Source organism: Fusarium falciforme, chromosome 14, assembly GCF_026873545.1.
Source record: "Fusarium falciforme chromosome 14, complete sequence".
NCBI lineage: Eukaryota > Fungi > Ascomycota > Sordariomycetes > Hypocreales > Nectriaceae > Fusarium > Fusarium falciforme.
Window position 1 is genome coordinate 681346 of NC_070557.1, and position 26743 is coordinate 708088.

Here is a 26743-nt window from a genome sequence, read left to right on the forward strand (position 1 = left end):
AATTATTTATAAGAATTACCTAAGTAATTATTATATTTAATATTATTTAAGGTAATATAAGTAATCTATTAAATAAGAATTATTAATATATAATAATTATATATATTCCTAAGAGATAAATTAATTATATTAGGTTTATATTAATAAATAAATTAATTATATTATACTTAAATAATAAAATATTATATCTAATAATATACTTAAAGGTATTAAGTATAACTAAGTTATATTAATAGCTAAGGTAGCTACTATATAAAAAAATGTAATAAGTATATTTTATATACTTAGGCTTCTTTAAGTAAAGCCAATCGCAAGAGGGCATAATATTATTCTAAGACCGACGCAGTCTAGGAATAATATTAGTCCTTAGTATATTAATCCCGTTGCGATTAGTAGTTTAATACTCGGGATTTATAGGGGATACGTGATGTAACCGCGAGGGTCGTAATAAGTATATATTCTGCCGGCGTTAGCTTAGTTTTAAAGGAGGATATTTATACTATAATAGTGGCTTCTTCTTAGGGACGCTTCCTAAGGCCTAATATTGACTAACTTCTATATCAGAGTCATTTTAGTAATAATATCACCTCGTGACAGCTTTATATTACTAATAGAACGTGTAATTTACTTCAGAAGGCAGAAAATACCTCATTATTGCTCTGATATTACTAGGAAGAGCCTCGAAACATCACGAACCCATAGTAGATAGGCGTGGTGGAGATTATGCTTTTTGCAAGGGTGCCACGACCCACCAAGTTTTGCCAGTTTGCGGAGTCGATACGGTAGATCTATAGCGGAAACGTAGCCAAAGGGTAGCCTCGCAACACAATTCAGAGAAATGCGGCTCAACCTAGCCCTAGGAATATGCTAACCACCCATGCCAAACATTTCTCAATCTTTCCACTGCAGATATAGACATATAGGCGCTATTAGCCAGCCTAATCTGAAGTTCCCTGAATGTTGCCGTTGGAGCTCTTTTCTCAAACAGAATATCTAGTTCGAGGTATGACAGCAGCTTTGTTTCAGGCAGTCGAAAGTAGCACCAGATAAGGCAGAGAAAGGCCGTACCAGTGTAGACAAAACACGCTTTTCCCTTAAGATTCCAGACGGTTGGATTTAACATCTGGGGAACCAAGGCGTTGTTTATGATAGAGAAGATGTTGTATGTTACCCTGGCAAGCGCGACTGTCTTGACCCGAAGTCGCGTTGAGGGAATTTCGGCAGCCAAGACGTAACACACAGGGCCAATGGTTAAGTTATAAGTGAAGGCCATGAGAATGATCAGGCCACCTAAAGCCCAGTCCATGCCAATAACTTGGCTCCAAGCCACCGACAGTGTGCCACAAATGGCCAGAATGATAACTGATGATAAGAGGCCAGGAATGTAAAGTCTGCGACGACCAACAACAGAAAGGAGAATCCAGGAGGTCATGCCTCCGAGGATACCCATGCCGTATATGCCGGTTGAGAGACTGAAAGAATGCGACGGGTTGAAACCGGCCTGCGAGAGGAAGTATGGTGCGCTTCCAATTAAAGCGGAGCCGCAAAGTGCCTGGCATGACCAGACAGCACATGCTATTTCGGTTCGTCGCAGGTTTGCGCCTTTGAAACAGTCCATGTAGCTTGAACCTCCGTAGTTGTACTTCTTTTCGATCATGTTTGTGTGCTCCATGACGGTTATGGTATCCTCGATATCAAGAACGTTCCTGTTGCATAGCCTGCGAAGAGAGTGGCGGGCGTCTGCTTGCTTTTCATGGCGAATTAGCCACCCTGCCACAACCCTAAGTTAGTTATACCCCATGGACCGAAAGTAACTCTGAGAGAGGGATCTTTACAGGGACTATCAGGAGCAAAATAAACGCCGATCAACAAGGGCACCGCAAAGGCCCATTGTAATGCGAATGGGAGGCGATAAGACCATTCGGAATCATCCTGCACAAGGATGCGAAGGATTCCAGTCCCAATTAGCTGCCCGATTAGCCAGCACATATTGATATTACTCAAAACGCATGCTCGCAAGGTAGATGGTACTACTTCAGCGGCATATGTCGCTGCGAGCGTTTGAATGACGCCCCAAGGTAATCCTATATCTGCTGTTAGTTTATAGACTCGCAAACACTCAAGGGAGGCTCGTACCGCATAATGCCTGCGAGACCAGGAGAAGCCATATGTTGGTTGCGAAAACAGCAGGGAATACGGCACCACACATCCAGAGGAGGCATGCCATCATCATCTTCCGATATCCGATGACATACGTGATGTAGCCATGCGCTAAGAGACCAATGATTTCGCAGACCATGGCAGCGTTTTGCAGGTCCATCTGCCACGCAGGTGAGATTTTGTAGTGCTGTTGCTCGGGAGATTGTGCAAATGGCCTGGCCGGCGATCCATATCTCCGCTGAAATTCAGGGAAGGCGATGAAACCAGAGATGAGCGACTTGCCGTAGGCCTCCATAACGATAGTACAAAAGAGCAGCAGCGACCAGGCCACAGCCTTGGGGTAGCAGCGACAGCATCCGAAGAATGTTAATTCTCGCTCGTTGTGCAATACACGCCGAACATGTGCTGGGAGTTCGTCGGATCCCACAGACAGGCGTGGGGGCGGCAGCATGTCTATGGGATTTAGGATATCGCCAGGACATCATGGTACTCCAGTCGTGGACGAAAAGGCATGAGGCTCGTCCGCGACGCAGTCTGCCTGTATACTATGAATGTTAACCAGCGCAATCTCATCGCGGCGTTCTCCCTTCTGACTGGAGCGGACGTATGAGACCATGATGTGCTAAAGGGCTGAGAGCATGAAGGTGAATGAAAGATGTGGGGAGAGTGCAAGAAAATCAAGAAAGCTGAGCGAAGTCCCAACGATCTGGCACTAAGAGACGGAAATATAAAAAATTCTCTCAAGAAAAGTCGGTTTGCAAGGAAGGAAAGACACCTATCCAGGAAAGTTGAATCAATGTACTGAGTATGCTAAACTTTGCCCTTGCGACATCACGTGGTGTGCGACTCGGGGGTCCGCCACACAAGAAACTTGAGTTTGGGAATGGCGACAAGCTCGAGCGTCACTTTCCCCAGATTCTTGTGAGACTCTCGAAGTGTATTTCTTTGAACATCGTCTAGATCAGACAAGTACTCAATCTTTTGTGCAGTCCGGGGTTGCAAGCTGGGTTGATGACCCGCTGTTAGAGCTTTGCGCTAACTGTAGGCGGCTAGTATCCTTGAAAGCCACACGACCTGCACCTCCGGACTGTCCAGGAGATAAGGGTGAGACGTCTCCAAGTCGCCCATTATCTCGTCAGCGGGCGAAGAACTAGAACAGCCACAAAGTTAATAACTCTCGGGGAATGCCGAGAAAGCGGGTCCAGCACAGCAGCGCGTTATTTGAATGGCCGTTCATTATTCCACCGGTCGTTTTACTAAAATACCAACTACGTTAGAGCGAAGCCAGTAGCTGACCGGGTGGGGCCCGGCCAAGGGGTAAGTCAAGACGCACCCTTATTGGCTGTGGCGGCCCTGCCCATGAGCTTTAAACCGGTCGCCCGGCAACCATTAAAAACATCTCAAAGTAAATATACCGACAAACTCACAATCTTGCAGTTTCGCACGCCAATATTGGTATAAATCAAATCGCAGACACGAACTCCATGTCCTTACCCATTTTCAACTTACTATAGCTCTCAGGGAAGTCAAACTAATAATCGTCGGCTAGTGCTCATTTTAATCGTCGGGTAGCCCATGCCACGCAGGCGCCAAAAAAAATTCCCATACAAAATTAATCGTCGACGGCTCACCATCGCAAGGCATAGTTGTCAGGAGAGCGATGCTGATTTCTTGCAAAGGGATTAAGGGCAGTGTCGGCCGGCCGCGTTCCATTTTTAGATGGGTATCCAACTAAAATTTGGCCAGCCAAGCCTAGCCCATGTGCCTTGGAGTGAGCCGTGAGAACGATGCGGAAAGCTACGACGGACCTCGGCCCAAGAAGAGCCAGACTATCTTTTATAATACCCTTCAATCTTTGACGAATAAGTTGGCCGATGTGGCTTTATTTGAGGCAAAACGCCGGATTGACCGGCTTGTCTGGAGGCGTGTCGCAGGAATCCAGCCATGAATACGACGGCTATTTACAGATCACCAGCCAGTATATACCACACCCTCGTATGCCTTGAGCTGAATATCATCCCTATTGAAAGCCTTGATATTCTTCCCGAAAAGCCTCTTCTACCTTGTATGCCCCTGTAGCCTAATATTCTGTTTTGTTTCGAAGAAGTTTAGTAATATTAGTATTACCTTCTCGTCGTAGCGGGCGATAGTATATGTAAATATGTATTTATTATTAGCGTATTCACCTAAGATTAAAAAGCGCTTATATATAAAAATATCCTCTCTAGCTACTAGAGCTCTAGGACTTATCTCTAAAATATCAATACCTAAATAATGATTATTAATTTAATAAGTAATTTAAAAGGTTTTATTATATATAATAAGTAAATATTAAGTTATAATATTAAGATAGCTTTAAAAAAATAAGTAGTATATTTAAAAACCTTAAGTTTTAAAATAATAAGTAATATAATTTTAAATTAAGTATAAGGACTAAAACCATAATATAAATATACGTAGTAAATATTAAAATAATATTAATATCTTATATAATATTAAAAATAGTATAATTAAGACTAGTCTTATAAATACTAAGCTTAGCTAAATTATATATATTTCTAAGTTATAAAATACTAATTTAAAAGTAATAAAGCTATAAGTTTATATACTCTTATAATAATTAGCTATTATATATATATTTTTAAGTAATAGCTTATTTTTAAAAGCTTACTAAGCTATGTTTTTATTTTTTTTTATTTAAAATATAATTATTTAACTATAAGGTTATATTAATTAATGAAAAAGCAATATTCGTTTTATTTCTTATAACATTAAGGTTTAAAATAGATTATTTTATATTAATAATTATAATATATATAATAAATAAGTAAGATAAATAAATACGTAAAATAAAAATCTTAACCTTTTTAATTAAAATTATAATAAAAATACTATAAATTATTTAATTTATTAAAATTACTTATTATATTTTTCTCTAGATATGTTTATTATTATATAATAGGTCTTTATATTATAGCTAGGCTTATTATAAATATTATAATATTAAACCCTTAAGTATATTAACCTTCTTTAAATATTACTCCTTAATAATTTAGCTATTACTTATATATTAATATTAATTTAATTATTTACCTATTTTTTTTCTTTTCTGATTATAACCCTTTTTTTCTATAATTAGATCTATTTTATCTTTTAATATTAGCTTAATATCTTATTTATCTATTAAACATCTTAGACTTTTACCCTTATAAGAGCTATCTTATATATAATTACCTTTATTTCCTTTATAAGAGATTTTAATACTTTAAGAATTAATTCTAAAAAGCTATTTTAATACCTTTTATTTTTTTTTTAAAGTATTTAAACTAAAATTAGGCGTTAAATATAATCTTTAAGGTCCTTAATACCTAAGAGATTAATGAATTAAATACCTTTTTAATTAATATTAATATCTATAGTTATATATTAAGCTTTAAAATTATATTTTTTTAAATTATATAAAATAAAAATAGTTTTATTAAAAAATATATTAATATTTTTTTTATTATAATAACATAAAATATAATATAAAAAATTATAAAAAACTAAATTTTTAAAATATATATTATAAAATATTTAATATACTATTTTATTTCTTAATTATAAGCCCTCTTAAGTATATTAAAATATATAATATTAGAGAGCTAAAATAAATAAAATAATATATAAAATTAAATAATTTAATTATTATTATAATATTAGTTAAATTTAATAAATTAATAATATTTATAGTTATTAAGGATTAAGAAATAATAAAAATAACTTAATTAATTAGCTATATAATAATTAAAATATTTAAGTTATTTAAAATTAATCTTATTATTAATTTAATTATTTTAGGTTATTATAATTATTTATTTACTTATAATATTATTTTTTTAATATTAATTAATAAAATAATATTAATTTATATTAATAATATAAAATTAAATTACTTAGCTTTTTATATTAATTATATAAATAATTATTATTTATTTTTAGTTTTTAAGTTATATTAATTTTAGCTTTAAATACCTTTTTAAGCCTATAATAATTAGTTTATTTATAATTATATTTATAAAAAAGCTAATTTTATTTAAATTATAAATATTATTTAATTAAATATTATATTTTATAATTATATTTATTATAAGCTAAAATTAATTATAAATAATAATTAGATCTTTTTATTTAGCTCTTTAGTAATTTTATTTTTAAAAAATATATATCTTAAGCTCTAAGTATTACTTAATAAAATTTAAAGCTTAATATATATTAATAAATAATATACTATAATTACTAAATCATTAATTAATTTTTTCTTTAATATTATAAGGCTAAGAGAGGAATTCTTATAAATCTAAGTTAAGAATAAAATACTTAAAGATTTATTTCTTTAAATTAAAGAGCTAATATAATTATAAAATATTATTATATTAAGACTAAATACCTTATTATTAGCGCTAAAGCTTTATATAAATAATTTTATAAATTATTATAAAATATTAAATACTTAGTATTAAGTTATTTTAAAAGGCTTAAAGAATAATAAAGATTTTAGCTTTATTATTAGATTTTAATATATTAGGTAATTAAGAATTAATTAATTAAATAAAAAGAACATAAGTTAGGGGATTTTTATCTTACTTATTTATGTATTTTACTTACTTATTATATATATTATAGCTAATATCTTATTATTAGTACTTTAAGATTAATAAAGTGTATTATATTTTAAAAATAAAATAAAGTTTAATAATAAAAGTATGAAATTTTAAAATTAAGTAAGTAATAAGTGATTTATATTATAAGGTTATATATTTAATTTATTTCTTATTTTTATTTAATTTAATTAATTATATTTAAAAAAAACTTTAAGCTATTATACTTAATTATTACTATAATATATATTTTTAAATATAGCAATTAATTTAATATTTAAGAGTCTTATATGCTTAAAGTTATATATTTAATTCTTAGTTAGACCCCCTAGTTATAATAAATATATATTTCCTAAGGGATAAACTAGTCGTGCTAGGTTTCTATTAATAAAGCAATAAATTATATTATAATTAAATAATAAGGATATTATATCTAATAATATACTTAAAGGTATTAAGTATAATTAAGTTATATTAATAATAAAGGTAGTTATTATATAAAAGAGTATAATAAGAGTATTTTATATATTTTAATATTTAATTAATTTAAATTACTAAAATTATAATATAATCTTAGCAGTTTAATTACAACTAATACGTTTAAGGCTTATTTATATTATATATTAGTATTTCTTTTTAGCCTATAATATAAGGTTTCTTTTTTATTAATCTTATTCTTATAGCTATACTTATAGCTTATTATTATTATATGATTAACCTTATCTTTTAAAAATTCTTATTAGGAGGATATTAGGTTATATTTCTAAGTTAAAGAAATCTATAAACTACTCTTTTTTATTTTCTTATTTTAATATAATAAGATTTAATACTATGCCTTATTTATTATATTTTTAGACTCAGAAAATTTATTAAATAATAATAGGTTTTAGTTATTATTAGAAATATATTTATTTCAATTATTCTTATAATAATACTAGTATATTAATTTTTTTATAAGTTATATTTATTACTAATTAAGCTTTATATTTAGCTAATTCTTTATGGTATTAGTTTTAAAGAATCTTAATACTTAATATAAGGTAAGTATTAATATTAAAAACGCTAAAAATAAGTTATAAAGGATCTTAGTTACTTAGCTTACTTAAGAAAATAATATTATTTACATTATAAGTAGGGTTTTTAGTTTTTTTCATATAAGATATAGAACTAAGATAAAAAGAATAAGATTTATTTAATTTACTTTAGGTTTAAATAAGTTTAATCTTATTATTATTAATAGAATTTTTTTAAATAGTATTATATATTAATAAGGTATTCTAGGGGCTCTTAGGTATTTTTTAAATCTAGGTAGTTTTTTTATTTAATAAAATATATTATTTTATTATTAATTTTACCTATATTAAAAATAGTTTTTATAATATATTTCTTTAGTTTATTAATTTTAGCTTTTAATTTATTATTAGTTTTAATAATAAGAGTATTAGCTAGTGTAAGTAATAGAATATAAAAGGTTAAGTAAAGCTTAACCTTAGGGGGTAAGTCTAGTTTATAATTATATTTTAAGATTTTTTACTTTATTTTATTAAGTCTAATATATATATAATTAAGTTTTTTATTTTATTATTTTATTTTAGTATTATTTATTTTAAGTATAATTATATTTCTTTTATTATTTAAGCTATTTATATTATTTATTTCTTTATTTTTATAAATAGCTAAGATAAATATAATACGTATAAGAAAATAATTAATAAGTCAGACTTATTAATAATTATTTATATGAATTACCTAAGTTAATATTATATTTAATATTATTTAAAGTAATGTAGATAATTTTCTAAGTAAAAGCTACTAAAATATAATAATTATATACTTCTTACGGAATACACTAATTATATTAGGTTTATATTAATAAAGGAATTAATTATGCTATATTTAAATAATAAGGATATTATATCTAATAATATATTTAAAAGTCTGAAGTATAACTAAGTTTTATTAAGAGCTAATATAATTATTATATAAGAAAATATAATAAAAGTATTTTATATACTTTAATATTAAGTTAGATTATAGGGATTACTTAGTGATCTTATTAATTTAGATTACTTAGATTATAGTATGATCTTAGTGATTTGACTATGATTAGTGGGTTTGGGGCCTGCTTATGTTATGTGCTGGTATCCTTTCTCGAGGCCGTGATACTAGTAGAGATGTTTAGTAAGGACCAGCGTGATAGGCGATGCCCTGACGCTGAAGTGGCGTGTTAAAAAGGCATTCCATTCTGCTGTGTTGGAAGCCACTCCGAGCTCAGCCGCGGCGCTCTAGCGCGCGCCTTTGGTAAAGCCGGGCTTGCTCTCGGATCGATAACAGTCCAATCAGCTGTCTGCGCAATTTCATCAGGTGCCCCATGGGGAATTCAACTCACCATGGAGCCCATAGTCGACATTCTGGGGCTTGCCACGCTCCGGAATCTCATGATGGGGAAATGATTACCATGATCCTGGCTATGTAAGAAGCCAAGCCAGCGGAGGTCAACCTTCATGAGCATTGAGCAGTGGCAGTCAGGCGCTGTAGCATCACACCCTCGATACAACCTTTTTTTATTTTCTTTGTCAAAGACACAGTTTATCTGAACTTGGATTATTAGCAGAATCCTCTCTCCTGAACCGAGTTGAATGAGTCTCCGCTCCATATCCGACAACTTCTTTGAATCGAATGGACCCAACATCAACGGTCGCTAAAGACACCGAAACTGCCGGGGCGGTCCAGCCTGTCAACGCCCACGGAATCGACGATGCCATGCTTCAAGATGCCCATGCAGCTGGCGAAGCTGAGCGAGACTTGAAGCTCTGGGCCTCTTTGAAGCTCTACCCCAAGACTGTGGGCTGGTCCATCCTGCTCTCGACAGTCATCATTATGGAAGGATTCGATACTGTTCTCATCGGAATCCTCTATGCCAACCCTCCCTTCCAACGAGACTTCGGTATCAAGCAGGCCAATAGCAGCTAGCACTTGACTGCGGCCTGGCAATCTGGTCTCTCGAACGGCATTCTCGTCGCTGAGATCTTCGGTCTTTATATCTATGGTTTCATTTCAGAGAGGTACGGCTATCTCATTAACGCACTTATTGTAGCCATTAGATTTGTCTTCATTGTCTTCTTCGCGGGCTCTCTGGTCCCACTACTTATCAGAGAGATCCTACTTGGTGTCCCGTGGGGCATCTTCTAAACTCTAATAACCTAATTCGCCTCGGAAGTCTACCCGACCTATCTTCGAGCTTACTTAACCACCTATATTAACCTCCATTGGGTTATGGGATAGCTTATCGCTTCTAGTGTCTTGCGCGCTATGTTATTACGCAACGACATTTGGGGTTACCGCATTCCTTTTGCTCTCCAGTGGATATGGCTAGTGCCGTTGATTGTCGGGATCTTCTTGGCTCCTGAATCTCCTTGGTGGCTTGTTCGCAAGGGCAAGTTGGGAGAGGCGAAGCGTCCGCTACTCCGCCTTACTATAAGCGCCCAACAAGCCGATCAGCAGACCAGTGTTGTCGGCGAGCAGGGGCGGGCAGCCCCCAGTACCGTACCTGGCTTCGATGTTGACAAGACTATTTCCATGATGGTCTACACCAATGAGGTCGAGAAGGCCGAGACTGAAGGAACAGGATACTTGGACCTGTTCAGAGGTTCGGTGTCTAGACGAAGAACCAAGATCGTTTGTGCGACTTGGTTGGTCCAGCAGCTCTGCGGTACTTCTCTGCAAGCCTTGTCAACGTACTTCTACCAAAATGCAGGTTTAGACGTGTCCAACAGCTTTAATTTGTCACTTGGTCAGTACGGTATTGGCTTCTTCGGCACCATCGGATCTTGGTTCTTTGTCAGCAAATTTGGTCGTCGCGGCCTCTACCTGTTCGGGCAGATTGGCTTCACACTGGTACTCTTCAGCATTGGCTGTACTACCTTCTCGGGCAAGTCTTCGGCATCTCAATGGGCCGCTGGTAGTCTTCTCCTCGGCAATGCCCTCGTCTACAACCTGAGCGTCGGCCCCCTCTGCTACTCCCTGGTATCCGAGATTCCTTCCACTCGTCTTCGCGGAAAGGCTATTATGCTTGCCAGGAATACTTACAACGTTGGTGGTATTGTCATCAATATCATCACCCCGCGCATGGTGAACCCTTCGGCATGGAATTGGGGAGCGAGAGCCCGATTGTTCTGGGCTGGTCTTTGCCTCTTGTGCGCAATCTGGACTTACTTCCGCCTCCCTGAACCTAAGGGTAGAACTTTCCTTGAGCTGGATATTCTCTTTGAGAATCATGTTTCCGCTAGAAATTTCTCCAAGACCCAGGTCGATACCATCTTAAGGAATGTTGAGCATGAGGCCAAGACCGACAAACTCGGTCCAACTGCTACGCATGTTGGTTAGCCCGAGAACCAGAGAATGGAGTCTTGCCGTTGCCCTACATACCCACCTTGTAATAGTACCACATGTAGGTTTAGGTAGTGAATGAGATACCTCATATCTTTTAATATTGCACTGCCGCCGAGTGAACCCGCGACTCCACCTTCTCCAAAGCCTAACGGGAAGTGGTGTGATTAGCTCGCTTATTAGGATTTTAATCCATCGTCCTCGAAAGAGCGGGGTATCCCACGGTTAGGAAAAGCACGCAACGCAACTCGCAGACACACCAATACAACCAACAGATTTCCTCCACATCTTCTCACAATGGCCACCGCCGAGAAAACACAGTACGATGCTTTCGCTCCGAAATATGCCTCAGTCGAGGAACTCCCCTGTTCAAAGCTCGAGGCCGAACTAGTCCGCAACGCCCTAGGCAACTGTAGCGACCTCAAAGTCCTTGACCTCGGTGGAGGTAGCGGGCTCCACGCCCGGCGCGCAGTGGATGCCGGTGCCGCCATCGTTGATGTCGTCGACATTTCGCCCGAGATGATGCGCGCGGGGCAGGACGTCGAGACGCAGCTAGGCCGGCAGGGACGCATCCGCTGGCTCGAGGCCGACGTGACGCGGCCGTTGGGTGAGCAGCTCGACTTGCCGCAACATGGGTACGATATAGTCATGGCAAACTGGGTATTTGACCATGCCGCATCAATGTCGGATCTAAAGAACATGTGGGAAAACGTGATCGCGGGCTTGAAGCCTGGTGGAAAGTTCATCGGAGTGAGGGCGAAGAGTGTGCGTGCTGAATACATGAGCTACGGGAAATACGGCGTCACGTTCACGGAGATTAAGGAGATTCCAAATGGCCTGAAGTACAAGGTTGGATGTGTGACCCAGCCGCCCTTTTCCTTCGAGGCTACGTCGATGGAGTCGAGCTATTCGCTTTCCGACGATATTGCTCGCGAACTTGGGCTAGTCGACTTTCAGGTTTGCCGGCCAGAGGACACGGAAATTGTCAAGAATGATTTGGAGTTTTGGGGTGATTATATCAAAGATCCTAACTTTGTTGTTGTAATGGCAAGGGCATAGAGGCAGTGGGCTTAGTACCCTGGATGGAATGCGAGACGCCTTTTCGAGATGCTAGCCTTAGCAACCCAGTTCATATGGGTATATATTATTAAGAAGTTTCTCGAGCAATATCTCAAGCAGATATCGCGTTCGAATATAAGAATAGTTATAACGGAGTACATATGCAGAAGCGAGCGTCTTTGTTAGGTCATAAATATAGTGTTACCTTAATCCCAACGCCGATCCGAAAGCAGCTGCAGAAGGCGGCATCAACGGTTAATTCGACTGTTTCGCTGGAAGCATTTGACTGCTGGCAATAAAAATGGACCAACCGGGTGCCAGTATTATGTTCCGTAGCGCTGGGCGGAATTGCTTCCGACCTTCGCAAGAGGGGTCAACAGTGGTGTGTTGTCAGCTCTGATTTAAATAGCGCATTCCCCGGGCTAGTTTAGTTAGGCTCCTCGCCCGATCGCCCACATCTTGCCACTGTCAAATGACCATTTGATAATGGCCGAAGAACAAGACGGTCCTGAGACGCCCCCGCTCGTTGCCGATGATAATGTGAGGACGTCCCGCGGATTTTGGCATCTCATGAACCTGCTAATAAACATGACAGGCTGTCCAAGACGCGTTCGATGATGGCGACTCGGCCCTTGGAGACGTAAGTGCGGCCCCATCGTGGGGGATCGTCGCTGGCTAATAGGTCACCCAGGATGCCGGGAGTGATACTACGTCTTTGAGATCAAGCATTTTAAAGTATCGCGAGGAAAATGGTAGGACATATCATGCGTACAAGGATGGCGGTAAGAACTGCCCTCGTCTTTTCAGCGATGCCGAAATATCTGACTGACCGATGCAGCGTATGTCTTACCCAATGACGAGGTACTCTTCGCCTTCACCACTCCCACGCTCGGCTCCAGCTACTGACTTGACGCGTTACCCAGACCGAGAACGAGCGACTAGGTATACCAGGCCTGCTCGTAAGCCGCTTTGCAGGTTGTCTGACCAAACACAGACCTTCAGCACCACTTATTCCTTCTTACTTTCGATGGAAGGCTTCATGCAGCCCCCTTGCCCAAGAAGCTCCGCCGCGCGTTTGATGCCGGATGTGGCACAGGTATCTGGGCCATCGAGTTTGGTAAAATCCCTCTATTCATCACCAAGAGAAATGAGTCTTCTAACAACTGTAGCGGACGAGCATCCCGAGTGCGAAGTCACTGGCGTTGATCTGAGCCCGATCCAACCTACAGTGTATGTCATCGACAAACGCAATGTCTCTAATGCTGTGCTGACGCTCCAGCGAGTATCCCTCCCAACGTTTCTTTTTACGTAGATGATTTAGAGGAACCTTGGGGCTACTCAACCAAGTTTGACTTTGTCTTTGCTCGCTTTCTAACAGGATCGATTCGTGACTGGCCCAAGTTTTTCAGGCAATCATGGGAGTATGACATGGCCTTTCTCGACCTACACAACGGATGCCGCTGATTATGGAATCTCAGGAACCTGAGCCCGGGTGGCATAATTGAACTCATCGACATCATCTACCCCCTTACATCCGACGACGGCACGCTCGCTGAAGACTCGGCGCTATATAAGTGGTCAACTCTGCTGTCGAGCGCCTTCACTGCCAACGGCTCTCCTATGGACAGCGCGCTGAAGTACCAGGAACAACTCAAAGATACTGGCTTTGTCGATATCCACGTGGTGAAGCGCAAGTGGCCGCTGAATCGTTGGCCCAAGGACCAGAAACACAAACAAATCGGTAAGCCTTTCTTGAGCGGGTCATGGTAGTGATGACGCTCACGCAGCGCTTGCTTTCCAGGAATGTGGGCGCATCAGAACACGATGGATGCCCTGTCGGCGTTGAGCCTGGCTGTGTTTACGCGCCCTAAAGGTGGAGGCGGCCTCGGCTGGAGCAACGAGGAACTGGAGGTGTTCCTGCCTGCCGTCCGTAAGGATATAAGGAACTTGAATATCCACTCGTACTGGCCAATGTAAGTCCTTGATTTTGGATAGAGAATGTGTCTAGGCGCGAGCTAACTTTTCTCAGCTGGTCTGTATACGCTACGAAACCAGAGTCACAGTAGCATGACCCCAGTTCTGATAGTCAGAAAAAGAAACACATGGAGATTCCGGTGATGCAGTTCCACTAAGGAGTAAGTAGGCCCCAGAAGGATGGCGTGGATAGCAGACCGTTTGTGTCAAGTTAGAAGTGCTGGTTATCTGGTAGTGGCTTGCTTAGCAGAGATGTATTACGTCTACTCTGTTATCTGATGCTGGCTACTCTCCAAGATAGAAAGAGAGGTCGCTGCATTTGCGTTTTTGTCGCTGTTACCTTCCAAGCGGGCCCCTCTATTTAGACATCTCAGCTTTTGCATGAAAACTTGATCAACGGTGGAAGAAGCAGTCAAACGAGGCCACTTGACATGGCATACAAAAACCCATCCCCTGGTGATCTCGTCGGCAACGTTAGAGTGGGCGTCTGTGGTATTATGTTCTTTTCCACCTTTCTCATGCACGGCAATGAGAGAGTTACGCCAATAAACCGCAGTTGTACTCGCTGGAGGTAGCCTATTTGAAAATGAAGGCTTGATCGATGCCATCCTGAACGCTATCTGTCTCTTCCTCCGACGCCTTGATGATGCTCCTACCCCAGCCACGTTTGTCCCATGCATAGACCTCGATTCCTTTGGTGGCCAACTTGGGGAAAAAATCGTTGTAACGATTTAGATGTTCACCGAATCCATGTGCAAATACGAGCTTGGCCTCAAGGACACCTCTAGGCTGGATCATCGTTATTAAATGATATAGGACTTGGGTGTTGCATTTGTCTCAGGTCTACCGGTACCTACCGTCCACGTCTTGGAGTAGAAGCTCGTCGATCTAACGTTGAAGGTACCTTCGGTGACGGTCGTCATGCTGAGTCACTCTTTGAATACACCGAGATTTGGCTGCGGTACAAATTGAGAAGGTGAAGGTGTGATTGCCTTTTGGAAAACATGCTTGTTATGAATCGCTCCGAACTGTTGTGCTTTGACCAGTCGAATGCTAAGAGTGACGACCAACGCCATGGGTGTGACTAATTTTGCGGAGTTTGGAAACCCTAAACCTATTGGATAGACTGATATGAAGTGATAATCGAGAGAAGCCGAGGCTGAATAACCAAACGCAGCCTCGGTACAGAGTGCAAGGAATAGAGAATTAAGCGGCGTTTAAGGCATGTGAGGACGAGACGGATTTCATATTGTGCTGTAACTCCTTGCGGAGGCACATTTGAAGCCCCACTAGTAAACTCCGCAAGCGGACCATTCCAAGACGGGTTTCAGTGCGTCGGTTCAACCCCACGTCCGTCGGGGGGACTCTGTAACAGTGTGTACGGAAGTCATGGCTCGGCCGTCCTTCTTTAGGACCGCAGCTACTATAGCCCACATACTGTTCATTTTGTTCATGGTCCCCATCCTCAGAATCTGCAATTACACCCCGAAGGCGGCGCAATTATACTCCACGCTCCAGCTGCTTAACGAATCATCCATATGCCGGCATCCGCGCCAATCAGTCAGGGTGTCCACACACGGTTATGGAAGGACCAAGATCTGAACCGCAATCGCGCGCCAATGATTAGACGGTTTAGAAAAAAGCCCCCACACAAGAGGTATACATGTGCTACTGGCTCTCCGTTGGCTAGCATTTGCATGCTGCATCATGAGATGGAGGAAGGGACCTTTGACTATTCCTCCTCTCAAAGTCAATCGCAGCTCTCAATTCAAAGTTATGCGTCGAATAAACTACCACAAAATACAACATTCGCAAACGACGAGGCGTTAGTGACCTACCCTGATACCCACAATGCATCCTCACTGCTATATGTGGAGAAGCGGCGACGAACCCTCGAGGGTCCGAAACTCAGCATGGTGGATGAACCGAACATCTCTGGACGAGCTGTGCCATATGCCGAGATCGAAATCGCCAACGGGCTTGGAATAACTCCGAGCGAGCCCAACCATTTCTGCGAATTCCCTCACAGCAACACAGGGACAAGCGATCTCGAGGGCCGGAACGCGATGTTGCAGCAGGCTGGCGCTGGGACCAATTATACTTCCAAGTCGGAAGACGGGTTTTCTGATGATGTAGATGAGTACCAGAACTGGGTATGGCAGTCATTTAACAACTGGATCGAGTACATGTACCCCAATGCCAGTCGTGAGAGTGATTAGATGCGGGAAAGCGCGTGCTCGCTTGTATTGTGCGCTCGCTTATCATGTACGTTTTTCGAGATGGCACTGAGGCTTGGGGTTTGATCGGGGCATTCCGAGGGCAGTTAGTCACATTTTGTCCTTGATGGCCCTATCTTTTCATCAATCTCTCTCATGTTTGAACCAAGATATATGCCCCGTTGTGCAGAAAGGTTAATAGAAACAACTAATAAAGGCAACCTAATATCTTTATATTGCCCACCGGAACAGTGACTTCACCCGACGGTCCAATCTGTAACCGGGAGCACAGCTTGCCCCACTCCATCCTCATATTAGCGTGCCGACGGCGGCGCAACTTTAAGAGCCAGCTGAAAATTGGAACCAAGTATTAAAGCGAGCTCTACGGTCAAGTGCAGGTAATAGTATTGCTAACTCAGTGGTAAACGATCCCGTCAAGACCCTCACTTTAATCACCTCCTCCAATCATGAATTTCGCACCCATGACGGGTTCAACTGTTCTCGTTACGGGGGGATCTGGCTTTGTCGGCGCTCACATTATCGTTCAGGCGCTGGGGAAAGGTTATGCTGTCCGAACTACTGTGCGATCGTTGAGCCGCGCCAACCTTGTGCGGGATAAGGTTCGCTGTGGCGGGATATCAGAGAAACAGGCAAACAGTGTTGAGTTCTTTGAAGTCGATCTCCTCAGTGACAAAGGCTGGGACAAGGCCTGTAGAGGCTGCGACTTTGTGATCCACGTTGCGTCCCCTTACCCGTCGAGTTTTCCCAAGAATGAAGACGACATCATCAAACCAGCTCGGGAAGGGACTCTGAGAGCACTCAAAGCTGCAAAAAAATCCGGGACCGTCAAACGTGTTGTCATCACATCTTCCTTTGCAGCCATCGGCTACGGACACGGAAAGAGAACAAACAACGACCCGTTCACCGAGACGGACTGGACGGTACTGAAAGACCCCAAAAGTCCTGTTGGGGCATACGAAAAGAGCAAAACTCTGGCGGAGCAAGATGCGTGGCAGTGGCTGAGGAATGAGGGGGAGGGTTTGGAATTGGCGACTGTCAATCCAGTTAGCATCTGGGGTCCTTCACTTGGAAACGAAATTAACACCAGTTTGGAGCTCCCTACCCGGATGCTGAATGGGGATCTTCCCGGATTACCGAACCTCTCATTCGGCATTGTCGATGTCAGGGATGTCGCCGACCTGCATATCAAGGCCATGGAGGCTCCGGAAGCAGCGGGTCAAAGATACTTGGCCATATCTGATGAACTCTCGGTCTCGACAAAGGATATATCGACATACTTGAAAGAGGGGTTACCGGCAAGGGAAACGAAGAAAGTACCAACTCATATGCTCCCCGATTTTCTCTTACGCATTGTCGCCGCTTTTGACAAGTCCGTTGCATTAATCGTCCCAGAATTGGGTATTGTCAGACCTACGAGCAATGGAAAGGCTAAGAGAGAACTGAACTGGGCCCCACGCAGCGCTCGAGATGCCGTGGTGGCCAGCGCTGAGAGCATGAAAAGGACTGGTAGAGTCAAGTTCTAGCTGAACATTTCTTTTGTATTCAGGGTCCATTCATAATATCGATTATTTGTGAGCCGTGAATTCTTTTTGCTTGGTGCTTTCATTCTAGACCTAGTTAATTTGTAAAGGTTGTGTTGCTTGATCGGGTGTTAGACTCTCCCCGTTCGAGACCGCGCTGGCGAACGGTTATATGAGAGTTCAGCCGTCCTTTTAATCCAGCCAAGATAAATCCGACACTTATATGATTTATATTTGCTGAGTTCCTAGGCAATGCACTTCGTCTAACTGGCCATCTCATTATGTAGTACGACATAAATCTTTCTCTCTTAGCTAGATGCTGCCTGCCAAAACATCCAGGCGCATGACGCAAAAGTAATGTGCTATCTCACTTCCTACACCGGCTCATACTAATGATCCAAAGCTACCAGTACGAACTTGATGCAATTACATAGTGAATTCATTTCTAGTAATACCAAATCCGTACTGGCGACAGGACCACGTCCTTCCCCATGCAGATAACATTATTTGATCTTCAACACAGCCTTACCAAAGTTCTCGCCTTTAAGCATGCCAACAAGCCCCTCAGCCGCGTTTTCAATGCCCTCTGTCACTGATAATTTTGCCTTCATACTCCCGTCAGCAAACCACTTCTGGAGACTCTCTTGATGCTCCTTGAAGTAGACAGCCCAATAGTCAGGGTTGGTAACGATGAAGCCCTGCATGAGAATCTGCTTGCTGACGACATACGCCATATTCTTGATCCCTGGGCGCTCTGCTATAGGCGTATTGTAGCTGCTAATCTGGAAGTACTAATCAGCCTCATGCTCCTTAGATTCTGTGTGCAGTTGTGAGATTACCATTCCACACATTGGGATTCTGCCGCCAATGTTCATGACTTCTAGTGCGGCTTCGAGGTGGTCTCCACCGACATTCTCGAAATAAATGTCGATGCCGTTAGGAGCAAGTTTGCCCAGCGCGCTCGATGGTGACTCCTTCTTGTAGTTAAAACCCGAGTCAAACCCTAGCTCATTAATTATGAAGTCTAGCTTCTCATCTGAACCAACAGATCCGATCACAGTCAAACCCGCTCGCTTAGCTACCTGCCCGACAACTTGGCCAACAGCGCCAGCGGCCGAGCTGATGAAGATCGTCTCGCCTTCTTTGGGTTGTCCAATTTTATGCAAGCCAGACCAAGCTGTCAAACCAGGCATTCCTAGGGGCCCGAGAAACAGGCCAATGTCGAGACTAAACGGGTTCGTGATCTTGCGGACCATCTGCGCCTTGAGGTCCTCCACCCGTGCATATTCGGCGATGGGAGTGGCAGCAACTACCAAGTCACCCTCGTTATATTCGGGACTATCGGTTTTGAGGACTTTGGATACAGTGGCATTAACGATAGGCTGGTTGGTTTCGAAGGCAGCGGAGTATGATTTGATTTTGGGGTCGCGCATTTTGCCCCGGAGATACGGATCGAAAGATGCTTGTAAAATCTCGAGAATAAGGCGGCCCTTTGGAGGCGATTCGAGATCGATCGGGCGTGCTTCAACGGCAAGGTCCTCACCAGGGACTGGAAGTCCATTGGGGACTTTTTTGTAAATGAGGGTCTTGTTGTGACTCATATTGAGACTACTGTTTCTCAAAAATGTAGTTGATGTGGCGAAAGAGTGGTAAAGATCTGGAGTAGGTTGCATGAAACTTCAGCGCCCTCGATGAGATGCACTATTTATATAATGTCAAGAGCGGACTTACAAGCGGCAATCCACACCCACCAGCCTCGGCCAGCCAATACACAATTGCCATCAATTAAATTTATTATGCCCATCCCGCCATCTGTTTCGGTGAGATGCGTTACCATATTTCTCCCCGTCGGCGGATTTGAAATCAGTAATCCCGTATTGCACCAAGGCATGGCTCGACTCCGTCGGCAAGAGTAGGCCCGCCTCCGTCGGATACTAACTTTACCTTTAGGAATATTCTATACTAATATAAACCTCTTATATTATAATTAATTTATACCAAGGTTAAGGTATATATTAACTATTACTAATATACTTAATAAGCAAGTAAGCTAGACAAGCAAGTAAGCCAAAAATCCCTTAACCTATATTATCTCTATTTAATTAATTAATTCTTAATTAACTAATATATTATAATCTAATTATAAAGCTAGAATACTCCTTGCCCTTTAGGCCCTTTAAAATAACCTAAACCTATATATCTAACGCGCTATAGAGATATATATAGTTAATTATTATACTCTAGGTCACTAGTAAAAAGGTATTTAATCTTAGCGCAATATTATCTAGAAATTATATTAATTATTTAATCTAGAAAAAGAGATTTTTATTTTATTCTTAACCTAGATTTATAAGGATTTCCTCCTTAGCTTTATAATATAAAAGAAATAACTAATTAATTACTTATTAATTATAATATATTATTAATTAATATATATTAGGCTTTAAATTTTATTAAGTAATACTAAGAGCTTAAGATATATTTCTTTTATAAATATAATTACTAAAGAGCTAAGTATAAAAATTTAATTATTATTTATAATTAATTTTAGCTTATAATAAATATAATTATAAAATATAATATTTAATTATATAATATTTATAACTTTAATAAGATTAGCTTTTTTATAGGTATAATTATAAGTAGAATAATTATTATAGGCTTAGAAAGGTATTTAAAGCTAAAATTAATATAACCTAAAAACTAAGAATAAATTATAATTATTTAAGTAATTAATATAAAAGGCTAAATAATCTAATTATTTATTATTAATATAAGCTAATATTACTTTATTAATTAATATTAAGATAATAACCTCTTAGGTAATTAGGCTATTATAATAACTTAAAATAGCTAGATTAATAATAAGATTAGCCTTAAGTAACTTAAGTATTTTAATTAATATATAATTAATTAATTAATTAATTTTTATTATTTTTTAATTTTTAATAAATATAAAAATTATTAATTTATTAAATTTAAGAGATATTATAAAAAAAAGAAAATTATTTAGCTTTATATATTACTTTATTTATTTTATTTATTTTAGCCCCTTAATATTAAGTATTTTAATATATTAAAATAAGCTTATAATTAAGAAATAAAGTAATTAATTAAATACTTTATAACTTATATTTTAAAGATTAAATTCTTTCTAGCCTTTTATATAATATATAAATCTATTATAATAAAAAGAAATATTAAAGGGGCTTTTAAAAAAGCTAACTTTATTTCCCTTAACCTAGAAGCTATAATCTTAAAGCTTAATATATAATTATAGATTTTAATACTTACTAAAGAGGGGATTAAACCTTTTACCCCTTAGGTCTTAAGGACCCTAAATGTTATAGGCTTGGTCCCCCTGTAAGCGATAGGCTCTATAGGTAGTTGAAGCACCTTCCATAATTGCTACAATAGCGATTATGGCCTAATCTTTTGCCCCGTGGCGCAGCGGCTAAGGTGCCCGTAGCTGTGACTGCCGTTACATAATAATCGCTATAAGCGGGTGACCCGAAGCTCGTAGGTTTGAGCCCTGCCTTTGGAATAGTTGCTCATAAGGCCGCCTTCGGCACGCAGCTTAGGCAGCTGCGAGGCGTGCCCTTGGGGGTTGGATTAGCTGCAGCGCGCCGTATAGGGCTTAGTTCCCCCTGTAGCGGATTTGCCGGATAGGCTTGTGTCCCCTATCGCGGCATGACCCTTAGTGGCTCCGGGACGTAGCCATAGGGGAGGGAGCATCGTGTTATAGGCTTGGTCCCCCTGTAAGCGATAGGCTCTATAGGCAGTTGAAGCACCTTCCGTAATTGCTATAATAGCGATTATGGCCTAATCTTTTGCCCCGTGGCGTAGCGGCTAAGGTGCCCGCAGCTGTGATTGCCGTTATACTAAAGATTATACTTAAGGCTAAGTCTTAGTCTAAATACCTTAAAAAATAAATTAAAAGGCATTATAATAGCTCCTTAGAATTAATTATAGAGGCTATAAAGTCTCTTATAAAGATAATAAAAGGAAATATATATAAGATTATATTATTAAGGGCTAAAATTAAAAACCTTTAAGAGGTAAATAAGATACTAAGTTAGCGCTAAAGGGTAAAAAAGATTAAATTATAAAAAAAAGGGGTTATAATAATAAAAAAAGAAAAATAAGTAATTAATTAAATAAATATAGATATATAAATAATAACTAAATTATTAAGGAATAATAATTAAGAAAGGTTAATTAGATTAGGTATTTAATATTATAGTATTTATAATAAGCCTAAGTATAATATAAAGACTTATTAGGTAATAATTAAGATATCTAGGGAAAAATATAATAAGTAATTTTAATTAATTAAATAGTTTATAGTATTTTTATTATAATTTTTAATAAAAAAATTAAGATTTTTAGTTTATTTATTTATTTAGCTTATTTACTTATTAAGTATATTAATAATATTATAAATATTATTTTAGTTATTATTTTTATAACTTTTAAAAACTTAAAAAATAAAAAGGTAAGAAATATAATTTATATATATTAAAAAAATTAGCTTAAAGAGGTTAAGGCTATTATAAATATTTTAAGTTATATATTTAATTTACTCTTATTATTACTATAGCTCGAGATTAGCAGGGTAAGTAAACTCTATAAGCAGAGCTTAGGACTATTCTAAGACAGGCTTTATTTTTATAAATTTAATATGCTAAGAATAGTAGCTACTAACCTTATAGCTTTCTAGCAATGCTAGTGCATTGGTTTAATACTGTGTCTATCGGGGTTTTTGTTTTAAAGGGAGCTAGCCTGATTAGTAATAGTATTATTATAATATAAAGAGTTAAGCTATATTAGTTAGCTTAGCGAGTTAAATTAATATACTTAATAAGCAAGTATCTTAGATAAACAAGTATCTTAAAAATCCCTTAACTTTTATTATTATTATTTAATTAATAAATTCTTAATTGCCTAATATATTATAAAATAATTATAAAGCTAGAATATTTCTTACTCTTTAGGCCCTTTAAAATAACCTAAGATTAAGTTTTTAGCGCGCTATAAGTATATATATAGTCTCTTAAAAGACCCTTAGTTACTAGTAGAAAGGTATTTAATCTTAATATAATATTATCTAGAAATTATATAAGTTATTAATTTAAAAAAAGAGATCTTTATTTATTTTATTTTTAACTTAGATTTATAAGGATTTCTCTCTTAGCTATATAATATAAAAGAAATAACTAATTAATTACTTATTAATTATAATATATTATTAGTTAATATATATTAGGCTTTAAACTTTATTAAGTAATACTTAGACCTTAAGATATATTTTTTTTAAAAATATATTTACTAAAGAGCTAAATATAAAGATTTAATTATTATCTATAATTAGTTTTAGCTTATAGTAAATATAATTATAAAGTATAATATTTAATTAAATAATATTTATATTTTTAATAAAATTAGCTTTCTTATAGATATAATTATAAGTAAAATAATTATTATAGGCTTAGAAAGGCATAAAAAACTAAAATTAATATAGGCTAATATTATTTTATTAATTAATATTAAAAAAGTAATCTCTTAGGTAATTAAGCTATTATAATAATATAAAATAGCTAGATTAATAATAAAATTAGTCTTAAGTAGCTTAAGTATTTTAATGAATATATAATTAATTAATTAATTAATTTATATTATTTTTTAATTCTTAATAATTATAAAAATTATTAATTTATTAACTTTAAAAGATATTATAAGAAAAAAAAAATTATTTAATTTTATATATCTTTTTATTTCTCTTATTTATTTTAGCCTCTTAATATTACATATTTTAAGCTATTAAAAAAGGCCTATAATTAAAAAATAAAGTATTTAATTAAATATTCTATAACTTATATTTTAAAGACTAAGTTTTTTTTAGTCTTTTATATTATATATAAAGCTATTATAATAAATTAAAATATTAAGGGGGCTTTTAAAAGAGCTAATATTATTCCCCTTAACTTAAAAAGTATAATCTTAAAGCTTAATATATAGCTATAGACTTTAATATTTATAAAAGAGGGAGCTAAATTATTAACTCCTTAGGCATTAAAGACCCTAAAAATAATTATTAAGGCTAGATCTTAGTCTTAATTCCTTAAGAAATAAATTAGAAAATATAAAAGTAACTCCCTAGAGTTAATTCTTAAAGCTATATAGTCTTTTATTAAGAGGATAAAAATAATTATATATAAGGTTATCTTATTAATAGCTAAGAATAAAGACCTTTAAGAAATATATAAGATATTAAGTTAATACTAGAGGGCAAAAAGGATTAAATTATAAAAAAAAAAAGTTATAATAATAAAAAAAAAAAAATAAGTAATTTATTAAATAGAGGTTAATATATAAGTAATAGCTAAATTATTAAGGAGTAATAATTAAGGAAGATTAGTATAATTAGGTATTTAATATTATAATATTTATAATAAGCCTAGCTATAATATAAAAACCTATAAGGTAATAATAATTAAGATATCTAGGGAAGAATATAATAAGTAGCTTAAATTAATTAAATAATTTATAGTATTTTTATTATAATTCTAGTCTAAGAGGTTAAGATTTTTAAAATACTTACTTATTTAAGATACTTACTTATTAAGTATATTAGATATTTTTATTAAAATAATATACTTAATAAATAAATAAGCTAAATAAGTAAATAAACTAAAAATCCTAACTTTCTTACTAAAAATTATAATAAAAATACTATAAATTATTTAATTAATTAAAATTACTTATTATATTCTTCCCTAGATATCTTAATTATTACCTAATAAGTCCTTATATTATACTTAAGCTTACTATAAATATTATAATACTAAATACTTAATCTAATTAACCTTCCTTAATTACTATTCCTTAATAATTTAGTTATTACCTATATATTTATATCTATTTAATTAATTATTTACCTTCCCTTCTTTATTATTATAACCCCTCTTTTTTATAATTTAATCTTTTTTATCCTTTAATATTAACTTAATATCTTATTTATTTCTTAAAGGTTTTTAATCTTAGCCCTTAATAATATAATCTTATATATATTTCTCTTTATTATTTTTATAAGAGATTTTATAGCCTTTATAATTAACTCTAAGGAGTTATTATAATACCTTTTAATTTATCTTTTAAGGTATTTAAACTAAGACTTAGCCTTAAGTATAATCTTTAAGGTCCTTAAGACCTAAGGGGTAAAAGGTTTAATTCCCTCTTTAATAGGTATTAAAGTCTATAGCTATATATTAAGCTTTAAGATTATAACTTCTAGGTTAAGGGAAATAAAATTAATTCCTTTAAAAGCCCCTTTAATATTTTTTTTTATTATAATAAACTTATATATTATATAAAAGATTAAAAAAAACTTAGTTTTTAAAATATAAATTATAAAATATTTAATTAATTACTTTATTTTTTAATTATAAGCTTACTTTAATATATTAAAGTATTTAATATTAAGGGGCTAAAATAAATAAAATAAATAAGGTAATATATAAAGCTAAATAATTTTCTTTTTTTTATAATATCTCTTAAATTTAATAAATTAATAATTTTTATATTTATTAAGGATTAAAAAATAATAAAAATTAATTAATTAATTAATTATATATTAATTAAAATACTTAAGCTATTTAAGGCTAGTCTTATTATTAATCTACTATTTTAGGTTATTATAATAGCTTAATTACCTAAGAGGTTATTATCTTAGTATTAATTAATAAAATAATATTAGCTTATATTAATAATAAATAGCTAGATTACTTAGCCTTTTATATTAATTACTTAAATAATTATAATTTATTTTTAATTTCTAGGTTATATTTATTTTAGCTTTAAATACCTTTCTAAGCCTATAATAATTATTTTACTTATAATTCTACCTATAAGAAAATTAATCTTATTAAAATTATAAATATTATATAATTAGATATTATATTTTATAATTATATTTATTATAAGCTAAAATTAATTATAAATAATAATTAGATTTTTATATTTAGCTCTTTAGTAATTATATTTATAAAAGAAATATATCTTAAGCTCTTAGTATTACTTAATAAAATTTAAAGCCTAATATATATTAATTAATAATATATTATAATTAATAAGTAATTAATTAGTTATTTCTTTTATATTATAAAGCTAAGAGGGAAATCTTTATAAATTTAAATTAAAAATAAAATAAATAAGAATTTCTTTCTTTAGATTAAATAATTAATATAATTTCTAAATAATATCGCGCTAAGATTAGATGCCTTTTTGCCGGCGACCTAGAGTATAATAATTAACTATATATATCTCTATAGCGTATTAGATATATAGGTTTAGGTTATTTTAAAGGGCCTAAAGGGCAAAAAGTATTCTAGCTTTATAATTAGACTATAATATACTAGTTAATTAAGAATTAATTAATTAAATAGAAATAATATAAATTAAGGGATTTTTAGCTTACTTACTTATCTAGCTTACTTACTTATTAAGTATATTAATTTATATTATTATAATATAAGTTTTTAAATATTTATTAATTTATAATTAAAAAAAATAAATATAATTATAAAAGTTTATATAATATATATTTAATATATTAATATAGAAATAATTATTAAAATATTTAAATTAATAATATAAAATTTTTTAATTAATTATTATTATTAAATTACTTTAAGAAATTAAAATTAAAAATATTATTTTTATAAGATAAAATTTAATTATAATTAAAAATATAGTAATAAAATTA

At 35.3% G+C, this 26743-nt stretch overlaps 7 protein-coding genes across 7 annotated transcripts; 5 read left to right on the top strand and 2 right to left on the bottom strand.

Annotated features, from left to right (window-relative positions):
- Positions 1 to 856: 856 nt before the first annotated feature.
- NCS54_01505100 (MFS domain-containing protein) lies at positions 857 to 2611 on the bottom strand (the record flags this gene model as incomplete). The annotated part of the gene is made up of 3 exons (XM_053160163.1): positions 857 to 1770; positions 1836 to 2084; positions 2137 to 2611. The coding sequence occupies 3 exons, from the start codon at positions 2609 to 2611 to the stop codon at positions 857 to 859; spliced, it is 1638 nt and encodes a 545-aa protein (XP_053016138.1).
- A 6868-nt stretch (positions 2612 to 9479) lies between these two features.
- Positions 9480 to 9773, top strand: NCS54_01505200 (Hypothetical protein; the record flags this gene model as incomplete). Its single annotated transcript, XM_053160164.1, has 1 exon — positions 9480 to 9773. The coding sequence occupies one exon, from the start codon at positions 9480 to 9482 to the stop codon at positions 9771 to 9773; it is 294 nt and encodes a 97-aa protein (XP_053016139.1).
- Positions 9774 to 10112: 339 nt separating this feature from the next.
- Positions 10113 to 11186, top strand: NCS54_01505300 (MFS domain-containing protein; the record flags this gene model as incomplete). Its single annotated transcript, XM_053160165.1, has 1 exon — positions 10113 to 11186. One exon carries the CDS (start codon positions 10113 to 10115, stop codon positions 11184 to 11186), a length of 1074 nt encoding a protein of 357 aa, XP_053016140.1.
- A 300-nt stretch (positions 11187 to 11486) lies between these two features.
- Positions 11487 to 12248, top strand: NCS54_01505400 (Methyltransf-25 domain-containing protein; the record flags this gene model as incomplete). Its single annotated transcript, XM_053160166.1, has 1 exon — positions 11487 to 12248. The coding sequence occupies one exon, from the start codon at positions 11487 to 11489 to the stop codon at positions 12246 to 12248; it is 762 nt and encodes a 253-aa protein (XP_053016141.1).
- A 444-nt stretch (positions 12249 to 12692) lies between these two features.
- Positions 12693 to 14314, top strand: NCS54_01505500 (Hypothetical protein; the record flags this gene model as incomplete). The annotated part of the gene is made up of 11 exons (XM_053160167.1): positions 12693 to 12788; positions 12844 to 12888; positions 12940 to 13030; positions 13087 to 13109; positions 13172 to 13190; positions 13243 to 13365; positions 13418 to 13478; positions 13532 to 13669; positions 13727 to 13989; positions 14050 to 14221; positions 14278 to 14314. The coding sequence occupies exons 1-11, from the start codon at positions 12735 to 12737 to the stop codon at positions 14312 to 14314; spliced, it is 1026 nt and encodes a 341-aa protein (XP_053016142.1). The 5' UTR covers positions 12693 to 12734.
- A 2591-nt stretch (positions 14315 to 16905) lies between these two features.
- On the top strand, positions 16906 to 17982 carry NCS54_01505600 (Epimerase domain-containing protein; the record flags this gene model as incomplete). The annotated part of the gene is made up of 1 exon (XM_053160168.1): positions 16906 to 17982. The coding sequence occupies one exon, from the start codon at positions 16906 to 16908 to the stop codon at positions 17980 to 17982; it is 1077 nt and encodes a 358-aa protein (XP_053016143.1).
- Positions 17983 to 18482: 500 nt separating this feature from the next.
- Positions 18483 to 19580, bottom strand: NCS54_01505700 (Zinc-type alcohol dehydrogenase-like protein; the record flags this gene model as incomplete). Its single annotated transcript, XM_053160169.1, has 2 exons — positions 18483 to 18761; positions 18819 to 19580. The coding sequence occupies 2 exons, from the start codon at positions 19578 to 19580 to the stop codon at positions 18483 to 18485; spliced, it is 1041 nt and encodes a 346-aa protein (XP_053016144.1).
- Between the last annotated feature and the right edge of the window lie 7163 nt (positions 19581 to 26743).